General features: G+C 42.5%; 1 protein-coding gene across 1 annotated transcript in view; it reads left to right on the top strand.

The window, feature by feature from the left end:
* The first annotated feature begins 4,677 nt into the window (after positions 1-4,677).
* Positions 4,678-19,110, top strand: part of MCOLN2 (mucolipin TRP cation channel 2) — a 63,632-nt gene continuing 49,199 nt past the window's right edge. The window contains exon 1 of the mRNA XM_059899786.1: positions 4,678-4,754. Within this exon, the coding sequence (XP_059755769.1) occupies positions 4,678-4,754 (77 nt within the window). The remainder of the gene's footprint in view (positions 4,755-19,110) is intronic.

Genomic DNA, 19,110 nt, shown 5'->3' with positions numbered 1-19,110 from the left:
ATTAGGCTAATCTATGCCCTGGAGGGAACTATAATGTGTAGCTGAGTTGGGAGACAAAATGGATATTTTAAGATCAGATGTAGTATGTTTGAAGACTATTATTTTGAGCAAATTGATGGCTATAATTCATCAAGAACTGTGTTTATATTTTAAAGCAATATTTAATGTCTTTGCAGCTTTATGCTGGGCTTATATTTTTTTAAAACCTAACTTTGATGAGGGAAACTGTTGGATTCTTGTCCTGTTTATTTTGCCATAGCTTTAGAATGTGTTTTCCATACCCTTCTCTACTCTTGCTTCCAGTTATTCGGACTGTGCTGTGTCATCAGTGGAAACAATGCCTGATCTGACCTCAGACAACTCACCAACCCTGGCCTGGACCATTCTTAGGGGCTGTCCTTGAGAGAGAGGATGATTGCTGTATATCCAGTAATCATTGCATTTTAAAATCTCTTAAAGGAAAGAATAAGAAAGAAAAAACCATCACCAGCTAACAGTCTCGTATTTGGCTGTGAAGGACAACTGTTATTTGATACTGCTTTTAGTTCTGGAGAAGATCAGGTTTTTTAGTATAAGTTTTCTCTTTTCCTTTAGTGTTAAAGGACAAAGTTGAAAGAGTATTCTATACATCTATGAAAATTAAACTGCATACTAAATGCATATTTGATCACACAAGGATTGTTTTATTAGTACTTGCACAGCCTTGTGAAAAGTGCATGATGTGCTGTGCCCCTCCTAGGCACATTCAGTCTCACAGAAAAGGGTAGCATTTTTTTCCTCCACATAAACTTCACTGTGAATATTGTTCTTGTCTGCCTATCCCAGAAAATTGTTGCATTTTTACTATTAGCCTGTCTCATGTTTTCTAGACTACTTTAAAAAATCCCCTTTGACATTGTAAATCAGTGAAAGTTTTATATGAAGGCAACCTGCTAGAGAAATTCAAGAAAAAGGTTTGTAAATTTAAACTTCCATGTTAGAGTACATTATTGAGCAAAAGATTCTTCTGTTATTTGGTTATTGGTCATTATAAATGTGAATCAGGGTACAGAACTTTTTGTACTGTCATATACAGAACAGAACATAGACATTTGAAAGGAACAAAGCACAGCACAAAACAATGAGTATTACCGCCCAGTGAGAAATGAGCCAGGATCTTTGCCATAAACAAATGATTTTTTTTTTTAATTTTTATTTATTTATTTATTTATTTTTGGCTGTGTTGGGTCGTCGTTTCTGTGCGAGGGCTTTCTCTAGTTGTGACAAGTGGGGGCCACTCTTCATTGCGGTGCGCGGGCCTCTCACTATCGCGGCCTCTCTTGTTGCGGAGCACAGGCTCCAGACGCGCAGGCTCAGTAATTGTGGCTCACGGACCCAGCTGCTCCGCGGCATGTGGGATCTTCCCAGAACAGGGCTCGAACCCGTGTCCCCTGCATTGGCAGGCAGATTCTCAACCACTGCGCCACCAGGGAAGCCCAACAAATGATTTTTTGAAAGTGAAAAACATAATACCTATTGTGAATTAATTTACTAATTTAGAATTGTTAGATTTGGTGCCTAGAAACTATAATTCATATCTTAGTATGTGTGATGTTCACAACTTTCAACGATCTGACTTCAACTATCCTTAAGTCTCATACTCCTCCCCTCTTCCCCATCCCCAATTCCCTCAAACATGCAGGTTAAATATTTCCTAGAGCCTTGCTATTTAAAGAGTGGTGCGTGGACCAGCAGTATCGGCAACATCTTCTAGTTAGAAATGCAAGCCCTCAAGCCCCATTCCAGACCCACTGAAGCAGAGTCCATTTCAATACCATCCCCTGGCGTTTCATTTGCACATTAAAATCTGAGATACTTGGAGCTGCCTTTTACAACTATTTCTCCCTCTATAGTGTTTTATAAGAACTTACCTACGGTTTATTTTTTAAATGATACTTTTATGTCTATCAATAATATATGCATCACTAATTACAGTTATTTATGTACACGTATCTCTTCTCTACTTTGTGAAACTAATTGTAGATTATTACACATGTGAAACTGTTTACAGAAACTGCTCCAAATTAGGAGAGCTACTGAAGTAGCAGTGGTTAGCAGTGGTAGCAGTGGTTAGTCATGTCTTAGCAGTGTAGTGGTGTGGTGAGAATAAAGGTTTAGGAGACTGAAAGATTGAATAAAAATCTAGGACCTACTACATATTCTATGGATGACCTCAGGGAAGTAACTTAAACCTCTCTGAACCCATGTCCTCATTTGGATAGGGAGATGACAGTACACAGAACGCTGAGCATTCAGCGAGATAACGTATAAATCAACCTTGGTACCTAGTGGGGCTCAGGGTTTCTTCTGGCCCCTTTGAAGCACAGGGCCCTTGTACGTGGTAAATGTTCTTAATAAATGCAACGTTAACAATGGATTTTCCTTTTAACTACCCACTGGTAAGTTAGTCAGTAGAATTGCCCTGACTTTAGAAAACACTTATTTATTTTTTATTTTTTTTTTTAAATTTCATTGTTTACCCTAAATTTCACATTATTATCTTCGGCACTATTATTATTATTTTAATTAATTAATTAATTTATTTATTTTTGGCTGTGTTGGGTCTTCGTTTCTGTGCGAGGGCTTTCTCCAGTTGTGGCAAGTGGGGACCACTCTTCATCGCGGTGCGCGGGCCTCTCATTATCGCGGCCTCTCTTGTTGCGGAGCACAGGCTCCAGACGCGCAGGCTCAGTAGTTGTGGCTCACGGGCCTAGTTGCTCCGCGGCATGTGGGATCTTCCCAGACCAGGGCTCGAACCCGTGTCCCCTGCACTGGCAGGCAGATTCCCAACCACTGCGCCACCAGGGAAGCCCTAGAAAACACTTATAACGAGAAGTTTGCTGATACAAAAAGATGTTATCCCAGTTTACAATCACCTTCTAAAGGGACTGTGGTCCCTAGTGGAGTCCTAGTATTTTGAAGTTAAGGGTTGTCCCTTCATAGTGGCTTTCCTTTGAATTAAAAAGGCTTAAAAATTCTTTAGCATAAAAATTGTAAATGGCCCCAATGCAGGGGGCCAGGGTTTGATTGTTGGTTGGGGAACTAGATCCCGCATGCATGCAACTAAGAAGTCCACATGCCGCAACTAAAAAGATCCCGCGTGTGGCAACGAAGACCCAGCACAGCCAAAATAAATAAATTAATTTTAAAAAATCTTAAAAAAAAAAAAAAGAAAAGAAAAAAATGTTGCCTGCCATTTCAGTTTAACAAGGATCAAGCCATTAGCCACTACAGTCACCCATGGACAGTGCACCCTGAGGGGAATTCAGGATGGAGACAAATAGGGAGCATTCTGGGCTTTGTATACACCTAGATAGTTAAGATGCATATCTAAGGGAAAATTTCAGTGACCCCAGATTCTTCTCATACATAGAAAAGCACTAAAATCATTAACTTGAGATGTCTGTTCTTTGTGATTAGCCGTACTCTTTGGATGTTCAAGGACGTGTTTTTGTTTTGTTTTTTCCCACAGCAAAAAAATTCAGGCATATCCTGTCTCCTCCCTTACCTCGCATCAGCTCCTTAGAGCTATCTGATGGACTGTTTCCGGGGCTATAGTCCTCAGTAAGGTCCTTGAATAAAACTTAACTCACAACTTTTGAGTCGTGTGTTTGTCTTTCAGTGGACAGGGGGGTCAGTTATGTATGCTTTTATATGCCTTATGTATTTCCAACTGCTTCTACCTGGAGATGCATACTAAAATAATTACCTGGCAGAATATTCTTTGCCCTTGTTAAACCCAGAGACCTCTTAAACATTTGCTGATTCAAACAGCCTGGAACTCGTGGACTTTGCTGCTGCTGCTGCTGCTGCTGCTGCTGCCACCAATAGGAATAGGGCTCCCTGGAAAAGAGGCTATTGGCTCGTCGGAACTTCCAAGTCAACATCATCCACAGCTGAAAGTGGCATTTGGGTAAGTGACCGCGACCCTCATCTCTAAGATTCATGTCCCGTTTCCAACAGGCGTCTCCCTTTGAAGCTCCGGGAGGGAAGAGCAGCAGTGGCTGCAGACCAGCACGTGGGCTTACCGAGTCCCAAGGCTCGGGTCTTGCAGGTCTGCGCCGTCCCTCTGTGCCCGCCCCGGCCACGTGGACGCTCACTCCCCGCGCAGGAGGCCCGCCCCAGCTTCCCCGCGCGAGCTAACAGCGATTCGTTTCTCTTTCCCTTGTGCGCCCGTAGCACTTTTAACATCTCCGAAGCATGACCCTTGTCACAGAGTTTTGTGATCGTGCACTTCAGAATACAAACACGTCAAAATGAATGAACTTTTCATTTAACGTGAAGTCCTGGAGGGAAAGGATCTGGTCTTTCTCATCTCGGTGCCCACAGTACTCAGCCCTGGGCTTGGCATTCAGTGAATATGGCCTATGTCTTGAACGCATCAAAATACAAATGACTTTTAAAATGGGCAAAGGAATGGATGTAGGAAACAACAATGCCGAAATCAAGGAAAGAATGTAGAGTCAGGAGCCCCGCAGGGAAGGGAGTGCACAGCCCGGCCGCCCGGGGGCGGTGTGGAGGGCGCACCGGCAGCCCAGCTTTCCACCGCGTGGGCCCCTTTTGAAGGCGCTTCTCCCCGGCCCTACCGCCCGGCCGCCACCCAGGAGGCCTCCTTTCCCCGTCGCTCCGGGCAGCACCATGGCTCGTGGCGTGGAGGCGCTGGACCTGCCGGTGTGGAGCAGAGCCTCAGGTCCGTCCCGGCGGCCTCAGTGCAGGTCAGTACCCCAGGGGCGATGGCCGTGGGGCCCCCCCTCCATCCCACGGCCGTTCCTCGGGCGCCCACCGCCACCCCCTCCCCGGGCTGCTTTCCTCCACGGGTCTCCTGACGCGCGCACCTCTGCTCTATCTCCCACCACCCGCCGCCTGCCACCTGCCTCCCGGGGCTCAGAGAGGCCAGCTCGCTGACTCGAGGAAAAAGTGCCCCAGGGCACCAAGTTGAGACGCTCTCCGCAGGCTGCCCAGCCCGGGCCGGAGGCGACTGGGGGGAGGTGGGGACTCGGGGCGGGGCGGGAACGCCTGGCCACGAGTCCCTTCCCCGCCGGCGCGCACCGACCCGCCTGGCAGCCCGCCGCCGACGCCGCCCGAGGGGTGCCAGCCGCCCCCGCGACTCGCCGCGCCTGCCAGAGGGCCGGGGTCTGCGCGCCCCGGGCGGCTGGTAGGAAGGGTAAGAGAGAGGCGCTAAGAGGAGGGGGGCCCGCCTAGGGAGGGATCCGACTTCAGGGGAGGCGTTCCCGGCAAGGCTGAAACGCGTGCAGTGAACGGTTTCTCCTGCTCCGAATCCCGAGAGCCGTGGAAAGGTTTGAAGGCGCAGGCCTGGCCCGGCAGCCCGATCCTTTTCCCCAGGCCGGGAAGCAGAGGAAAGACCAGGTGATTTCAGGTTAACTGTCAGATGAGGCGCCTGAGCTGTGTCTTTCTGGGTATTGAGCTCTGGAGAAACCCTCATCAAGTGGATGGCTTTCCTGTTCTAGACTAGAGCTTTCTTGCTGCCTTGCTTAGAGTAACTGCTTGCAGTTAGTTAAATCAGGCTGGGCTTTGCCTTCCGGAACAAACAGGCCTTTTCCTCAGGTGGGAGGGTGATAGCGTGTTTAACCCCAGTTCCTCTGCCTTTATGAAAAGGCGTACAGTTCAGCCCGGTGGCGCTACCAGTGGGCCCCAACTTCTTGGTCAAAGCTCCAACCACCCAGCCGTGCAGCTGAGCCGGGGGCGGGGAGTGCGTACAAACAGGGCTTCGCTCCCCTCTTAAAGCTTGCAAAACAAATACAGTGGTGGGTGGTTAAACTTTCTTAAAATAGCGTGGAGACTTTCCTGCACAGCGCTCTGGATATTAAATACAAATGAACTTAACGCCAGCAAGGAAAGCCAGAATTCAAGAGGAGGATTTATTTGATCTCTGGTCACTGTCCAGATAAGTATTTAACTAATTCCAAGCAACTGGTATATATTTTTTAGACTTTTGACAGACCAATTTTGAATTAGAAGACAAAACTTTGGTGCAGCTTTCTCGGACAACTGGATACCTGTGAATGTCACATCAAAATGACTGGGTATCGTGTAATTTATAAACCATCTCTCTTAATGCTAAGTGTTTATTTTTAATAAGGCAGAGGGGTAGAAGTTATACACTGCTTCCATCTACCATAGCCCTAAAATCACTGTCCTAAAAGGTAGGGAGCAAATTGACCCTGGGTTTATTTACTATCTTTTGCTTGGACTGATAAACAGGCTTGTGCTTATGGTAGGTATGGTGTGTATAAGCTTTTTTTTTTTTTTAACTTGAATTTAGGTTTTTTCTTAGCCCATTTCCTCAGGACTTAAATGGTTTTATCATGTCCAGGGAGTATCTTCAGAAGCTCCCATTCTTAGAGTAGAGGACACACACTTGGGTGTGCACATAAGTAGGTTTTGAACGGATTCTAATTTGAAATATACATATGTACGGTTGTACAGTACCAGTGGGAGACAGGATTTTGTTTCCTCACACACTGAGAATGAAAGAAGTCTGTAAGAAAGAGGTAGGAGAGGTTGCCTATGGACGTTAGGATGCAAATTCTGATATGTAATGCTGAGGGAATTAACTATATGGTTCTCCCAGACGTGGGATGTGGACTTCACACTTCAGGACCTACTCACCATCTCTGTGATGCACTAACCACACAGCACAAGTTTGGGGGAATCTGGTAGCTTCTTCCTATTGAGTCAGCATTCTCGAGATTTTAGCTCATCTTCCTCTAAATACTTTAAGATGAGTTAAACTCCCGTTACTGTGAACTCTCCCTTCTTCTTTAGCAAACCTTCTGTAATGCAGGTTCTGTGGCTTGGATCCTTTAACAACAGGCACATTTCCCACACGTCTCCTGACCAGTTCCATGCAGAGGCCATCGTAGTAGTGCCAGTTGTATTTAGTCTCCTGCACATTAAAACAGGTAAATCCTGATGAAGTGTTTGAGGGGGCCATGTTCTTTTCTCCCAAGGAGGAGCATATAAAAAATGTTGTTTTTAACAATAAAATAATGCATATAAAATGTCTTAATGAAGCAAGTAGGAAGAGTAGGGAGACAAATTTTGTACAGAATGGCAGAGAATACAGAACTGAAAGTCAGGGATGATTGTATATGGCAGCTAATCACTTTGGCTAGGTCTCAGTGAAGTGAAACCCAGAATAAGACAATTCTTGAAACTTAATGAAAAAACAGGTGTCTTCCTGTGGCTACAATTTTTAAAGTGGCCAAAATAGTGACCAAAGAAAACCTTTTGGGCTATGAAAATTAAATGTGGAATCTTCTCTGAGGCTGGGCTGTTCTCTCTAGCTGAGGCCTGGAGTCCAAGCCCCACATGTCAGTTCCCAAGAAGGAGATCACCCTTCAGTGAGCTCTTACATCATGTGTTCTGGGCTTCATAGAGAAAAGTAATCTTATTTCCACACCTCATTTTCTTTATCAAACTGCAATATTCTTTTCAGTATCAAATGCGTAAAGCCATGTTTTGGTTTGTTTACATATTTGTTTGCTTTGGCAGTCTTCTGGGGTTTTTCCTTCCCACTTTCCTCAGCCTAACTCTAGCTGAGCTTTCTACTCTGTTTTGAGCTTGGACCCCATTTTCTTTTCTCTGGTGTGAGGAGAGAGCTTTCGGGGTATGTTGCCCATAGATATTTCTTTCCCTTCAGTTGGGGGGACTGCTTCCTTTTTTCTCCTTTGAAGGTTGTATTTTGTTATCTCCCCTTGAATACATCTAGTGGTTTCAGCTTAAAAAATCCTGTCGGGCAAGAATTGGTGACTAGTGAGGCTGAAGATTCTGGAAAATTGTCCTTGGTATAATTCCAGAAGACCCACAATTTAAAGGGTGAGCTTTAAAAAAATCCTGTCACCTATAGCAACTAGAGGGAATTGCTAGAGATAGTGTGCATCTAGGGGTTCCCCAACTGGCAATGAGGTGGGCTTGTCCAAAGATAAGGTAAACTCATCCAGTGGTTTGAGGAAAAATGATTAATTATAACTTTAGTTATAATTTTATAACTTTTTTTATGTTCCAATAAAACTTTGTTTACAAAAGCAGTCTACTGGCTAGATTTGGCCCTTGGTCCATAGGCTTTATACCTTCTTTTAATTTTACTTTTCCTTAGGGAGAGTCATCAGCATTATTGAAAAATTGAGCACTTATTGAAATTGAGCACTTACTGAAAATGTTAGAGAAAGCAAAATGTAAGGAATGCCATAATTCCAGTCATCTTCTCCAGCTTTAACTGCATTTGGAATCCTGTATTGCTTAGAAATGGAGTTTTGCTTTACTTTCATCTCTGACTCAGGGAGCTGATGCTTCAGGATGTGTTTTCATAGGAGGAACGGCTTGTTCAGAACGAGCACTTTTAAGATGTCAAGTCCTAGTTCTGCTTTCCTGCTGGCCTGAGGCAGCAAAGTGGTGATGGGAGATGACTTTATAGGAACTTGGTGGCACAGTTGTCTTTAGGGCAATTCCTGAAAGTTGTAGCATGCTCATGTTTTACGGGTGGCTCTACAGGAAAATGAAAAGCCCCTACAGTCTTTTTTCTCGGTATTTCTCAGAATTAGAATGACCATGTCATTTATGTCCTGAGAGCTGTGCTGAGAAGGTAACTAAAGTTTCTTTCTTTGACCTTTTGTTTTCTTCTCTTTAACTGCCTTTAACTGGGGCCCAACTACCCCAGAGCCTGAGCTATCTGAACATTTTTTTCTCTCGCTTGTGAGATTAGCAAATCATGAGAAAATCAGTTCATTGTAGGAACTGGAGTGAAAAAAAAAAACAAAGAAAAAACCCATGTGGGAGTTTGGGATTGGGTTAAAATCTTCCATCCGCCAGATTGCCCTGGGACATTCACCCTACGTGATCATTGCTGTAGAAACACCAAATTTTAGTCTCTGCATTTACTTCCCCTGACTCTCCACTTCCCATCCATCACACACAAACTAAGGACAGGGAAATATTTGATTACCTGATATGTATTATTAGACTCTGTGAAATAGCTTATTTTAACTCATAATGATAACTCAAGAATTCATGTTAATCATCCAAAATCAAGAAAATATGGAAAACTTGAAGAAGAAAATTAAGATTACCTATGATACTACTTCACAGAGATTACCAAAATTTTTTTCTGGATTATGTACTTCTAGACTTTTAAAATATCTACATATAGAAATCAATGTCCACATTTTTGGAAAAATGAGATCTCAATGTGTTTATTTTGTAACTTTGAAAAAAATTTAACAATATGCCATAGACATGTTTAAGTCAACACAGAGTTACAAATAGGTTTGCAATGAACATTTTTGTAACCATCCTTTTGACTGGTTATTTGAACACTTGTAAGGTAAATCCATAGAGGTTTGATTCCTAGATCACAGATACTCTTCTGATCTCATTCTCTTCTACTTCTATTCAAAAATTTACATTTCCCTTCAATAGAGTTTTTTTTTTTTTTTGCGTTATTGATAAATAAAATTTAAGATAGGTAGATTTTCACCATTCTGACTGTTAGTAAATTTGTTGTTAAATGTTCATTGGCCTGTTCAGGTCCTTTATATATAACAGGATAAATATTGAGTTGACTTTCTCTTATTAATAGTTTGGAACTCTCTACAGGTAATGGATAGTAAACTTTGCCTGTTTAAATATATTGTAGACATTTTTTCCCTGTCTGTCTTTTAACTTTTTGAAGTCTTAATTTTTGTTAAGATCTGTCAGTTATTTTCATTGGCTTCTGAATTTTCTCATGCTTAGAAAGGCATGTTAAATTATATTTTTAAAAGTTCTAAATCTTATGCTTCTATCAATTTTATTTTTTAAATGTGTCTAAGTTTTATTTTTGCCTTTGTTTTCAAGGAGGACTCTAACTTTCTCTCTCCCCAGTGGATTGCAAGTTTTTTTTTGTTTTTTTTGTTTTTTAAACATCTTTATTGAGCCTACCCGTGCTCTTTGGTGGGGTTGATGGCAGACTCTGGGAGGGCTCACGCCGGGGGGAGCTTCCCAGAGCCTCTGCTGCCGGTGTCCTTGTCCCCACGGTGAAACAGAGCCACCACTCGCCTCTGCAGGAGACCCCCCAACACCAGCAGATCTGGGAAATTTTAGTGGCCGGACAAGAAGTGCAGTCTCTGTGAGGGAAGGCCAGGGGGTTGTTCTGATGTGCTCTCCTCCGCCTCATTCACCAGAGATCGTCTATAGCTGGGTATTTAACGAGTTCCCTTCCTTTGTGGCGGAAGACAGCCGGCGGTTCATTTCCCAGGAGACAGGCAACCTTTATATTTCTAAAGTCCAAACATCAGATGTTGGCAGCTATATTTGTCTGGTGAAAAACACAGTGACAAACGCTCGAGTACTTAGTCCTCCAACACCACTCACTCTCCGTAATGATGGTAAGTTCCATGGACTGGATTGATATGGTCAGCCACCTCTAATGTGAAAAATTGAGTATAATCTGCAAAAATACTGAATCACTATGCTGTACATCTGAAACTAATACAATATTGTAAATCAACTGTACTTCAATACAAAAAGACCTAAAAAAAAGATGTATTAGTGTTCTTCTAAGCACTTAAACCTAGCACAAATAAAATAAAAAGGCATTTGGCATAAAAAAAAAAAAACATCTTTATTGGAGTGTAATTGCTTTACAATGGTGCGCCAGTTTCTGCTTCATAACAAAGTGAATCAGTCATACATATACATACGTTCCCACATCTCCTCCCTCCTGCGTCTCCCCCCCTCCCCCCCTCCCCATCCCACCCCTCCAGGCGGTCACAAAGCACCGAGCTGATCTCCCTGTGCTGATCTCCCTGTGCTATGTGGCTGCTTCCCACTAGCTATCTATTTTACATTTGGTAGTGTTTATATGTCCATGCCACTCTCTCACCCTGTCACATCTTACCCCTCCCCCTCCCCATATCCTCAAGTCCATTCTCTAGTAGGTCTGTGTCTTTATTCCCATCTGGATTGCAAGTTTTCATAACAATTCATTGAATAATTCATTCTTGGGAAAGACTTCAGGAATATTAATTGAAACAAAATAGGGTTTTTATCAGCAAACCAAGCAACTAAATTACCTAAAACCTTCTAATGTATCTTGGCTAAGCAAGACTTTTCAGTATATTTTTAACGTAATTCTTCATATCAATTATTTTAGATTTTCTATTGTTTTGTTGTTTTTATTATAATTTGTTGTTTTATTATTATAATTTGATCTTAATGGATACTGGCTAAGGAAAAATTCACATAGTTAGGGTTGTCATCTTTTTCACTGACTCATTTCTTTTTTCCAAAAAATTATTCACTGAACACCTGTTATGTGTTAAGTAGTCTGCTTTATGCTGGGGATATAGTCATAAGCGAGACCAGGCCTTCATGGAGTTCCCTTGTAGGGAAGACCGGCAAAGATTGCAGTCTCAGTTATGAAGGAAATTGATGAGAGAGGCTGTGGTAAAGGCCTCTTTTAATAGAGTGATCAAGGAGCCTGCTCTAAAGAGGTGCCACTTGAGCTGAGACGTGAAGGTGAGAAGGATCCAAACATGCAGAGCTGGGGGAGTAGCAGTGGGGTAGATGAAACAGCAAGTGCACATGCTCAGAGCCAGGAAGGAGGTGTAGTGAGGAAGGGGAAGAGAGGATATGGGAAGGAGTGGGCAGGAAACTTTCAGGTCATGGTAAGAGGATTGGATTTTAGTCTAAGAGCAATCTCAATGCCCAGCTTATACTTAGGCATCAATTAAATCAGAATGTCTAGGGATTGGAAGCCAGACACTGAAACCTTTAAAAAATTCCCAGGTGACGGCTATGCAGCCAATGTGGAGAACCATTGACAGAATGAGGGATTGCAGCTGAAATGTTTAGATAAGAGTGTGTGATCAGGCATTGAGCAGATGTGCGGAGAAGAGGGTGGAGGGTTGGTATGAGAAACCTATTAGTCATGTGGGTGGAGTTTCAAGGAAGAGGTTGGGTAAGGGAGTCTGTTCAAGAGAGAGATTTGCCAGAGATGCAAATGTGAAAGTCCACATCCTGTGGATAGTATTTAAAGCCACAGGACTCCACGAACTCTTCTAGAAGGGAGGATAGAGGATAGGAGTGCCGTGGACTGTCCTGAGGCACTCTGGCATCTGGAAGTCAGATGGAAAGGGAGCCAGTAAAGGAGAGCCAGAGAAGCCCAGTGAGGTAGGAAGCAAACTAGGGGAGTGGGATATCCTGGAAGTGGAGAGATGAGGTTAGTCCAGGGACGTGGTGGGTAGCTGGATCAAGTGCTGCCAAGCCACCAAGCCGAGACCTGAGAAATGGCCGCTGGAATCTGCAGCCGGCGATGGTTCCCTCTGAGCAGGTTTAGAACAGAAACCCAGTGTTTGCTCTAGAGAATCTGAAGCACAAAAGTACCTCGAGGAAGGTAAATGCTGGGTTCATTCCATCATGGCTTTACTTGCTTTTTCCTTCTCCTTTCAGTAACATTTAGAAGTCTCCTGAATTTACAGACTAGGATGCTGTGGTCTGCCAAAGTACCACACTGTGTTAAATAAGAGAAATTATGTTGGAAACATTAGTTTATTTGAATGTAACATTTTTTTCCTTCATTCGTGACCATCTTACAGGCCATTGCCCTTTAAGAAATATTAACTCAGGGATCACAAGGAACACCGGACAAGGATTCTTATTGGATTCTTGGATCTAATTCTTATTCTAAATTGGATCCTTATGGTCAGGGGCAAGTCGAAACCTCAGGGCACCTTAGTTGCCTCGTTTGTAAAATGAGGAGATAGGAACAAGTAATCTCTAAGGTAAGGATTTCAAACTGGATGCACGTTAGAATCACCTGGGGAGCTTTTTAAATACCCCCATGCCCAGGCTGCACCCACACCAATCAGGCCAGAATCTCTGAGGGGAGAAGCAGGGCATCAGTACTTTTGAGGTGCCCCCGGTGACTTGGTGTGCAACCAGGTGTGAAAACAATGATCTGAGTTCTTGTCTAGCTCTAATACTTTGAGTTATTCTGTCCTGGCTATAAATACATTCCTGCCTTAGACAAAATCAGAGAGAAGGGAGGAATGAATAGATACTGGGTGGCGGCTAGCAGTGTCTGTCATGGGAGGTCTCAAAATTTACCTTCCAGACTTCCTGTCACAGGAAGGGATTGAAGGATACTCTCCACAAAAATGAGGGAGAAAAGAAAGAGGTGGAAGTGGGATCCAGGAAATGCTTCTACTTCTAGTGCTGCTACATCAATACATGATACCTATATGGGCCTGATAGGAGAATGCAGAATCCAGTTTAGGAAGGAGATGAAGGGAATTCCCAAACTGATGGCCTTGAATAAGGATTAGAAAGCAACCCATGTAGTTGGAACAGGAGGATGAGGGCTCCAGGAATGATGTCCCTGGGAGGAGAAGGGAATTGACAGGATGCCCAGCTTGGTTGACTGTACTGAAAGGAGCTGGCAGATTCAGCTGGAGTTTGGTGATAAAGTCCTGGTTGGTATATGGAAAACTAAGCAAATGGAGAAAAAGGCAATTAACTCCAGAAAAAAATTTTTATAAGAGAGAATATAAAATCATAGTGTACTGGGGGCTTCCCTGGTGGCGCAGTGGTTAAGAATCCACCTGCCAATGCAGGAGACACAGGTTCGAGCCCTGGTCTGGGAAGATCCCACATGCCACAGAGCAACTAAGCCCGTGCGCCACAACTACTGAGCCTGTGCTCTAGAGACCGTGAGCCATAACTACTGAGCCCGCGTGCCACGACTGCTGAAGCCTGTGCGCCTAGAGCCCGTGCTCCGCAGCAAGGGAGGCCACTGTAGTGAGAGGCCCGCGCACAGCAACGAAGACCCAATGCAGCCAAAAATAAATAAATAAAATAAATTTATTTAAAAAAAATATATATATATATAAATAAAAATAAAATCATAGTGGTACTGATAGCTCAACTCTGAAGAGTATTTGTATATTCACTTCATAAGTTCTGAATGTTAATTTATCTGAATATTTATTATCAAATTTTTATTAAAACTTTGTTGGGACAGTGAGTGGGGAGGTGAAATGTGTGTGTTGGCTGGGGTGGGGCAGCTGTAAGAGCTACATCCCTATTTTCCATAGCAGGATATAAATTGATAATATCCTAAAGAGGAAAAAATAGTGAAATGGCATTATTTAGAAATGTTAAAGTAAATAACAACAAAAACATCAACAAAGCAGATAAAAGTGGTTGCCCCTAAGGGGCAGAAGTCAGAAGAGGGGTTCATTATAGTCCATTTAAAATGAAGTACACACTTAAGTTTGGGGGGGAAATGACAGTGGGACCAGGTCATGCAGAGCTACACAGATGTCGGTTCCCAGAAGGCAGCCTGGTGGTACTGTTCACTGTGATGAGGATGCAGGAAGAAGGACAGGTGTGGGAACTGGTTCACCCTGCTTCCCCTGCCCCATCTTCTGTGACTAGGAAGTGCTAGTTGTGGATTAGAAAAAACATTCTACTTCTAGTGCTGCTACATCAGTACATGATACCTATACAGGCCTGATAGGAGAAGGGTTGCCTATCAAGATTATTTTCCATTTATTTGTTGGAGCTGGGGGAACAGACATCAATTTCTCTCTAGCTAAGGAGTTTATAATATCAGCTGGGATAACAAAAGAGAAACCACATCTCAGGTGCGGCTGCAGTTCTGAAACACTAGAGAAGTAGTCCCAAATATTTTTGATAACTTATCCCCACCAGTTAAAAGAACATCTACTCTCTCTGAATGGATATTTATTTGTATACTGTATCTAAAACCATATATACTATAAAACAGGTAAAATGAACATTTTAAGGGCTGAGATAGATGAGGATGTTAAGAAAAAATGCTAAATGCGGTGACTTTATAATATCATTATGACTTCACAGTATCATTACCTAATATCTTAGGTGCAGTATATACACTTAGGGCAAGGTTCAACAATAGTAGATTTAGTCAATACTGTAAATACTTTCTTGATAAATCTGGGTTTTTTTCCCAACTTCTTTTCAGATCAGATTTGCTTTTCATCTCTTTTTAACTCATGGCCAACAAAGGTTGTATTAGGGGAGTATTAGCTCTCCCATTTTCTTGATGTTAATTTAGGCTTACATTAGTTTTACAAGGAGTCTAATGTTTTGCAAGAATCTTTATGTCCATTTTGTGAGGTTTAGCTAAAGTGGATAATATACTCTAACAAATGCTTAAATGGGCCAATGTAAACCCTAAGTGGTGGGGATCTGCTGAAAAGCAATGAGGGCACCATACTCCGGGAACTTGCTATCTTCCCCCAGATTGCCTTGTGCACCTAATCGAAATACAGGCATCTGGCTTTCTGACCACATGAGGGTATCTTAGGTGTATAATTCATACACTGAAACTTGTAAATCTTAACTTACTTTTGCTCGGTTAATACAATTAGAAGCCCTAGCCCTGTCTTCTCACATCCCATTGGATGGTCTTGCATACCCGACTTGTGTGCATGCACCCCACTTTGGAGGCCACTGCAGCAGAAAACAAACTTTCATCCCTCTTTTTGAGTAGGGTAAGGGTCATACAAGCTGAAAATCAGTAGCAGTCTGAGCTGGTTAGCTTATTTGCTAAGTAGATCATGCTAATGGGAACAAGGTACCATTGCTGAAACTGATGTGTGCATTTTTCTGAGGCAAAGGTCAGAAACCTTCACAAGTTCCTAGAGGTTAAGAATTTCCAGGAATTTGTTCTGTTTTGCTTTTTTCAAAACTTCAAGCTTCCATAGACTCTTTTGGTCATTGATTTGATAAAGCTGGAGTTGCCCTTGGTCATATGATGGGCTTAAAATTAGGTGACATCACACAGTCCTGATTATCTGGGGAAAGAGTAGATTTTCTTAATAACTGATGGTAGCTCTGATGGGCTTCCTTCCTGACTTCTCCCCACAGTACCAGTGTCAGGCTTCCTTCCTAAGTCCAGCTTCTCTAGCTTTTATTTAGCCCACTGTGCGGATGACTTTCCATTCTATTCCAGATCTTGTTTTTACTCTTACAAATACTGTGTTTTCTTCCTTTGATATTTGGGTTTTTGTGCCATTTATTAAGCTTATACAAATCTGTGTTTCCCATGGTTTCGTGAAACAAAAATAATCCATAAGAGTCGTGATTGCTCTTATTTATTTCCTGCAATTTCAGTTGCGTGACTGCCCTGCGATTGATGGATCAGTGTAACTTAGATTTTCATGGATTTCTGTTCCTTGACTGTTTTTATGGTGTAGTCACTTCTCCTGGTTGTGTTCCCATCAGTTAGCAGCTCTCTGTCCTTTTCTAAACCTGTTGGTGATTTTCATCGTTTTTGATGGAAGTTGCAGTATTCCTCCTGCTGATCTAATTCTTGCTTACCAAGTTGTGATTGCAGCTTTCAAGCCTCCTGTACCAAACATCCAGCCCGGTGCTTAGTCCTAGAGGGTGTTGGATAAGTATGTGTCAAATGCAGGAATGTTTTAATGTTTTAGTCTTATGATATTGTCCTGTCTCTGTTTTTTAGTGTTCCCTCTTTTCACTTGGCACTTTTTTTTTTTTTTTCGGCACCGTTGTATTTTTGTTATAGTGATAAGATGTGTAGCTGTGTGTGCACCTGTGCGTGCCCATGTTTAACACCCTTCACCTACTGGGGAACTAGGGAAAACCCACAAATTGAGAAGAGTGGGGCAATAAAGTGCCTTCAGAAATGTAGAGTTTAGAAAGCTTACACATTTGCATTTTCCTTGAGATACCAGAATTTTTGAACCAAAATATCATTAATATTTTTTCTGTAGTTTTATCATTGTATCATCAGTTGATCACATTTGACTAGTACTATCCTATATTTCAACTACTGGCTCCTGCACGCTTGAGGGGAAAGGTTTTCATGCTAGCTTTTTCATTTTTCTTTTTATTCTTCACAGTGCTATGAGTACTGCAGCTGTTCTCTAAACACCTAAGTGAAAAACTTCTGGAAGTTTTAAAATAATTAGTGTAAATAATTTAATACAGTGAGTGATCCCCATGTTCATTATCTGCTACTTTACTTTTTTTTTTCTTGGCCAAGACTTACCTTCTTAATCAGGTTTCTTAGGGTAATATTAAGATCAGTTATCATTTCCTGAACATTTAGTGGCCACATTAGTTGAGGAAACCAGCAGCTGGAAGAATTACTTGGAGCCTCTTGGAGCAATTGGGCTGCATCAATTCCCTTCTCTTTGTTCCAGGGCCCTCAATGCATACTTCAGTTATATCACTTGACACATTTTATTATACTTTTATCTCTTCACATCTCTCCCTTCCACTGGACGGAGCTCCTGGAAGGCAGGGAAATGTCTCTGTCAGAGCTTGGCTCACAAGGCATTCACCAAGCACTTGACCTACTACCCTGTGTTTCACGCCACTGTTTTCCAGGAAACAACTTCCTCTTTCTTCAGTACAGTGTTTCTCACGCTAGAGGCCGAGGGTATGTTCGGGGGAGGAGTTTCCATGGCTTTATTCTCAGGGTTCTATCACAACTTCTCAGATGCCCTTTTTATTTTACTAAATGAAAAGACATTGTGAATCATCAGGATGAATACATTAGCAACACAGTTCCACTGAGGTGATGGTGGTTGACGCTGGATTCGGTATCGCTCAGACATGCCCGCGAGGCTTCCACAGGCCTGTTCTCAGGGGTCTGAAGGTTCGTATTGGAGGATGTGGCTCTTCGGCACAGTTAAGACGCCACCTTCTTCCTGGAAATGCCTCCCTTGATCAATGCTCTTCATCAAGTGCTCCGTAGCACCTGCCACTCCGTGTATTAGGACATGTTACGGGATTCCCCCTCTGGCTCTGAACCTGTCTCCCCAGAGGCAGACCCCTGCCTCCATAATACTTTGTATACTTATGGTACAGCAGCCACTGAGCTATTTGATAACTTGTGAATTTGCACTCACAAGTCTGTCTCTCCTACTGGATGCTGAGCATCTATTCAGCTTTGTGTCCCGAGCACCCAGCAAAATCGCTCAGCACAGTAAGTGTTCAGTAAGTTGGTTAGATCGAATCAGGAGGTAACTATAGCACCTGCAGGGCAAACACATTTAAAAAGTCTTCCTTTTCTTTTGAAATGAGACTCATTTTGGTCATTGATTTTTCATTTTTTTTTGTTTTTCCCAAGGCTTTCTTATAGATATTTTTACCTCTATGTCTTTAAATATGGTAAGCGTGGTTGTTTTCTAATCTGCGTCTGATTCTGATATGCTTGGCCCTGTTTCTGCTGTTTCTTAAGTTGACTGCTTCATGCTACTTGGTTTCTTCATGGGCCTGGTATGTATTAGTACCTGTTAGTCAACGTGTTTTACAAGTTATTTGTTAGAGCTCCCCAAGTCCTAGGATGAGCGTCTGGAGAGGTCTGCATGTGTTTGCTAGGAGACGAGGGCAATTCCAGTCTGGAGCCCCCTGAACGAAGCAAGCTCACAGTTTAACATTCCCTGGCTCACCCAGGCAAGAGGCTCAAAGGGCTGGGTTGTGACCATCATTTCTCAGTATGTGTCCTTCCCTTTCTTTCCCTCTCCCTCCCTCCCTCCCTTCTTCCTTCCCTCCCTTCTTCTTTCCAGCAAAATAACCTGGCCTACTAATTCTGGAAATAGTAGGTCTAAATATTAACTTAAAAATAGAAAATCATTAACGACTGAGTATAAGCCTTAAAAAGTCTTAAAATAAGCCTTAATATAGTCTCTCTTGTTTTTTTTTTTTGAGCTTCTTTTAAATTTGTTAGTCAAGCTAAATAACATAGGTCATAAGTCAATATAAAAATGTCATTAAGATATTTTAGGTGAAAAGATCCCTAAGAATGACCCCCAATTATAACAACTTTCCAAGAAATGATTAACTTGAATGGTCGGCTAAACTTAATAGAGTTTATTCATTAAATTTACCATCAAGATACTTCCTGTTGCAAGAAACAGAAATCAAACTTAAACAGGCTTAAGGTCCAAAGAGTGTTTATTGGCTCAACTTGAAAGTCTTGGAATCATGGCTTCAGGCACAGCTAGCTCCAGGAACTCAAACATTGTCATTAGGCAATCTTAACTGTTCTTCTGT

Source organism: Balaenoptera ricei, chromosome 1 (genome assembly GCF_028023285.1).
Source record: "Balaenoptera ricei isolate mBalRic1 chromosome 1, mBalRic1.hap2, whole genome shotgun sequence".
Taxonomy (NCBI): Eukaryota; Metazoa; Chordata; class Mammalia; order Artiodactyla; family Balaenopteridae; genus Balaenoptera; species Balaenoptera ricei.
Note: the sequence above shows the minus strand (reverse complement) of the source record. Positions and strands in the feature narration are given on the sequence as shown.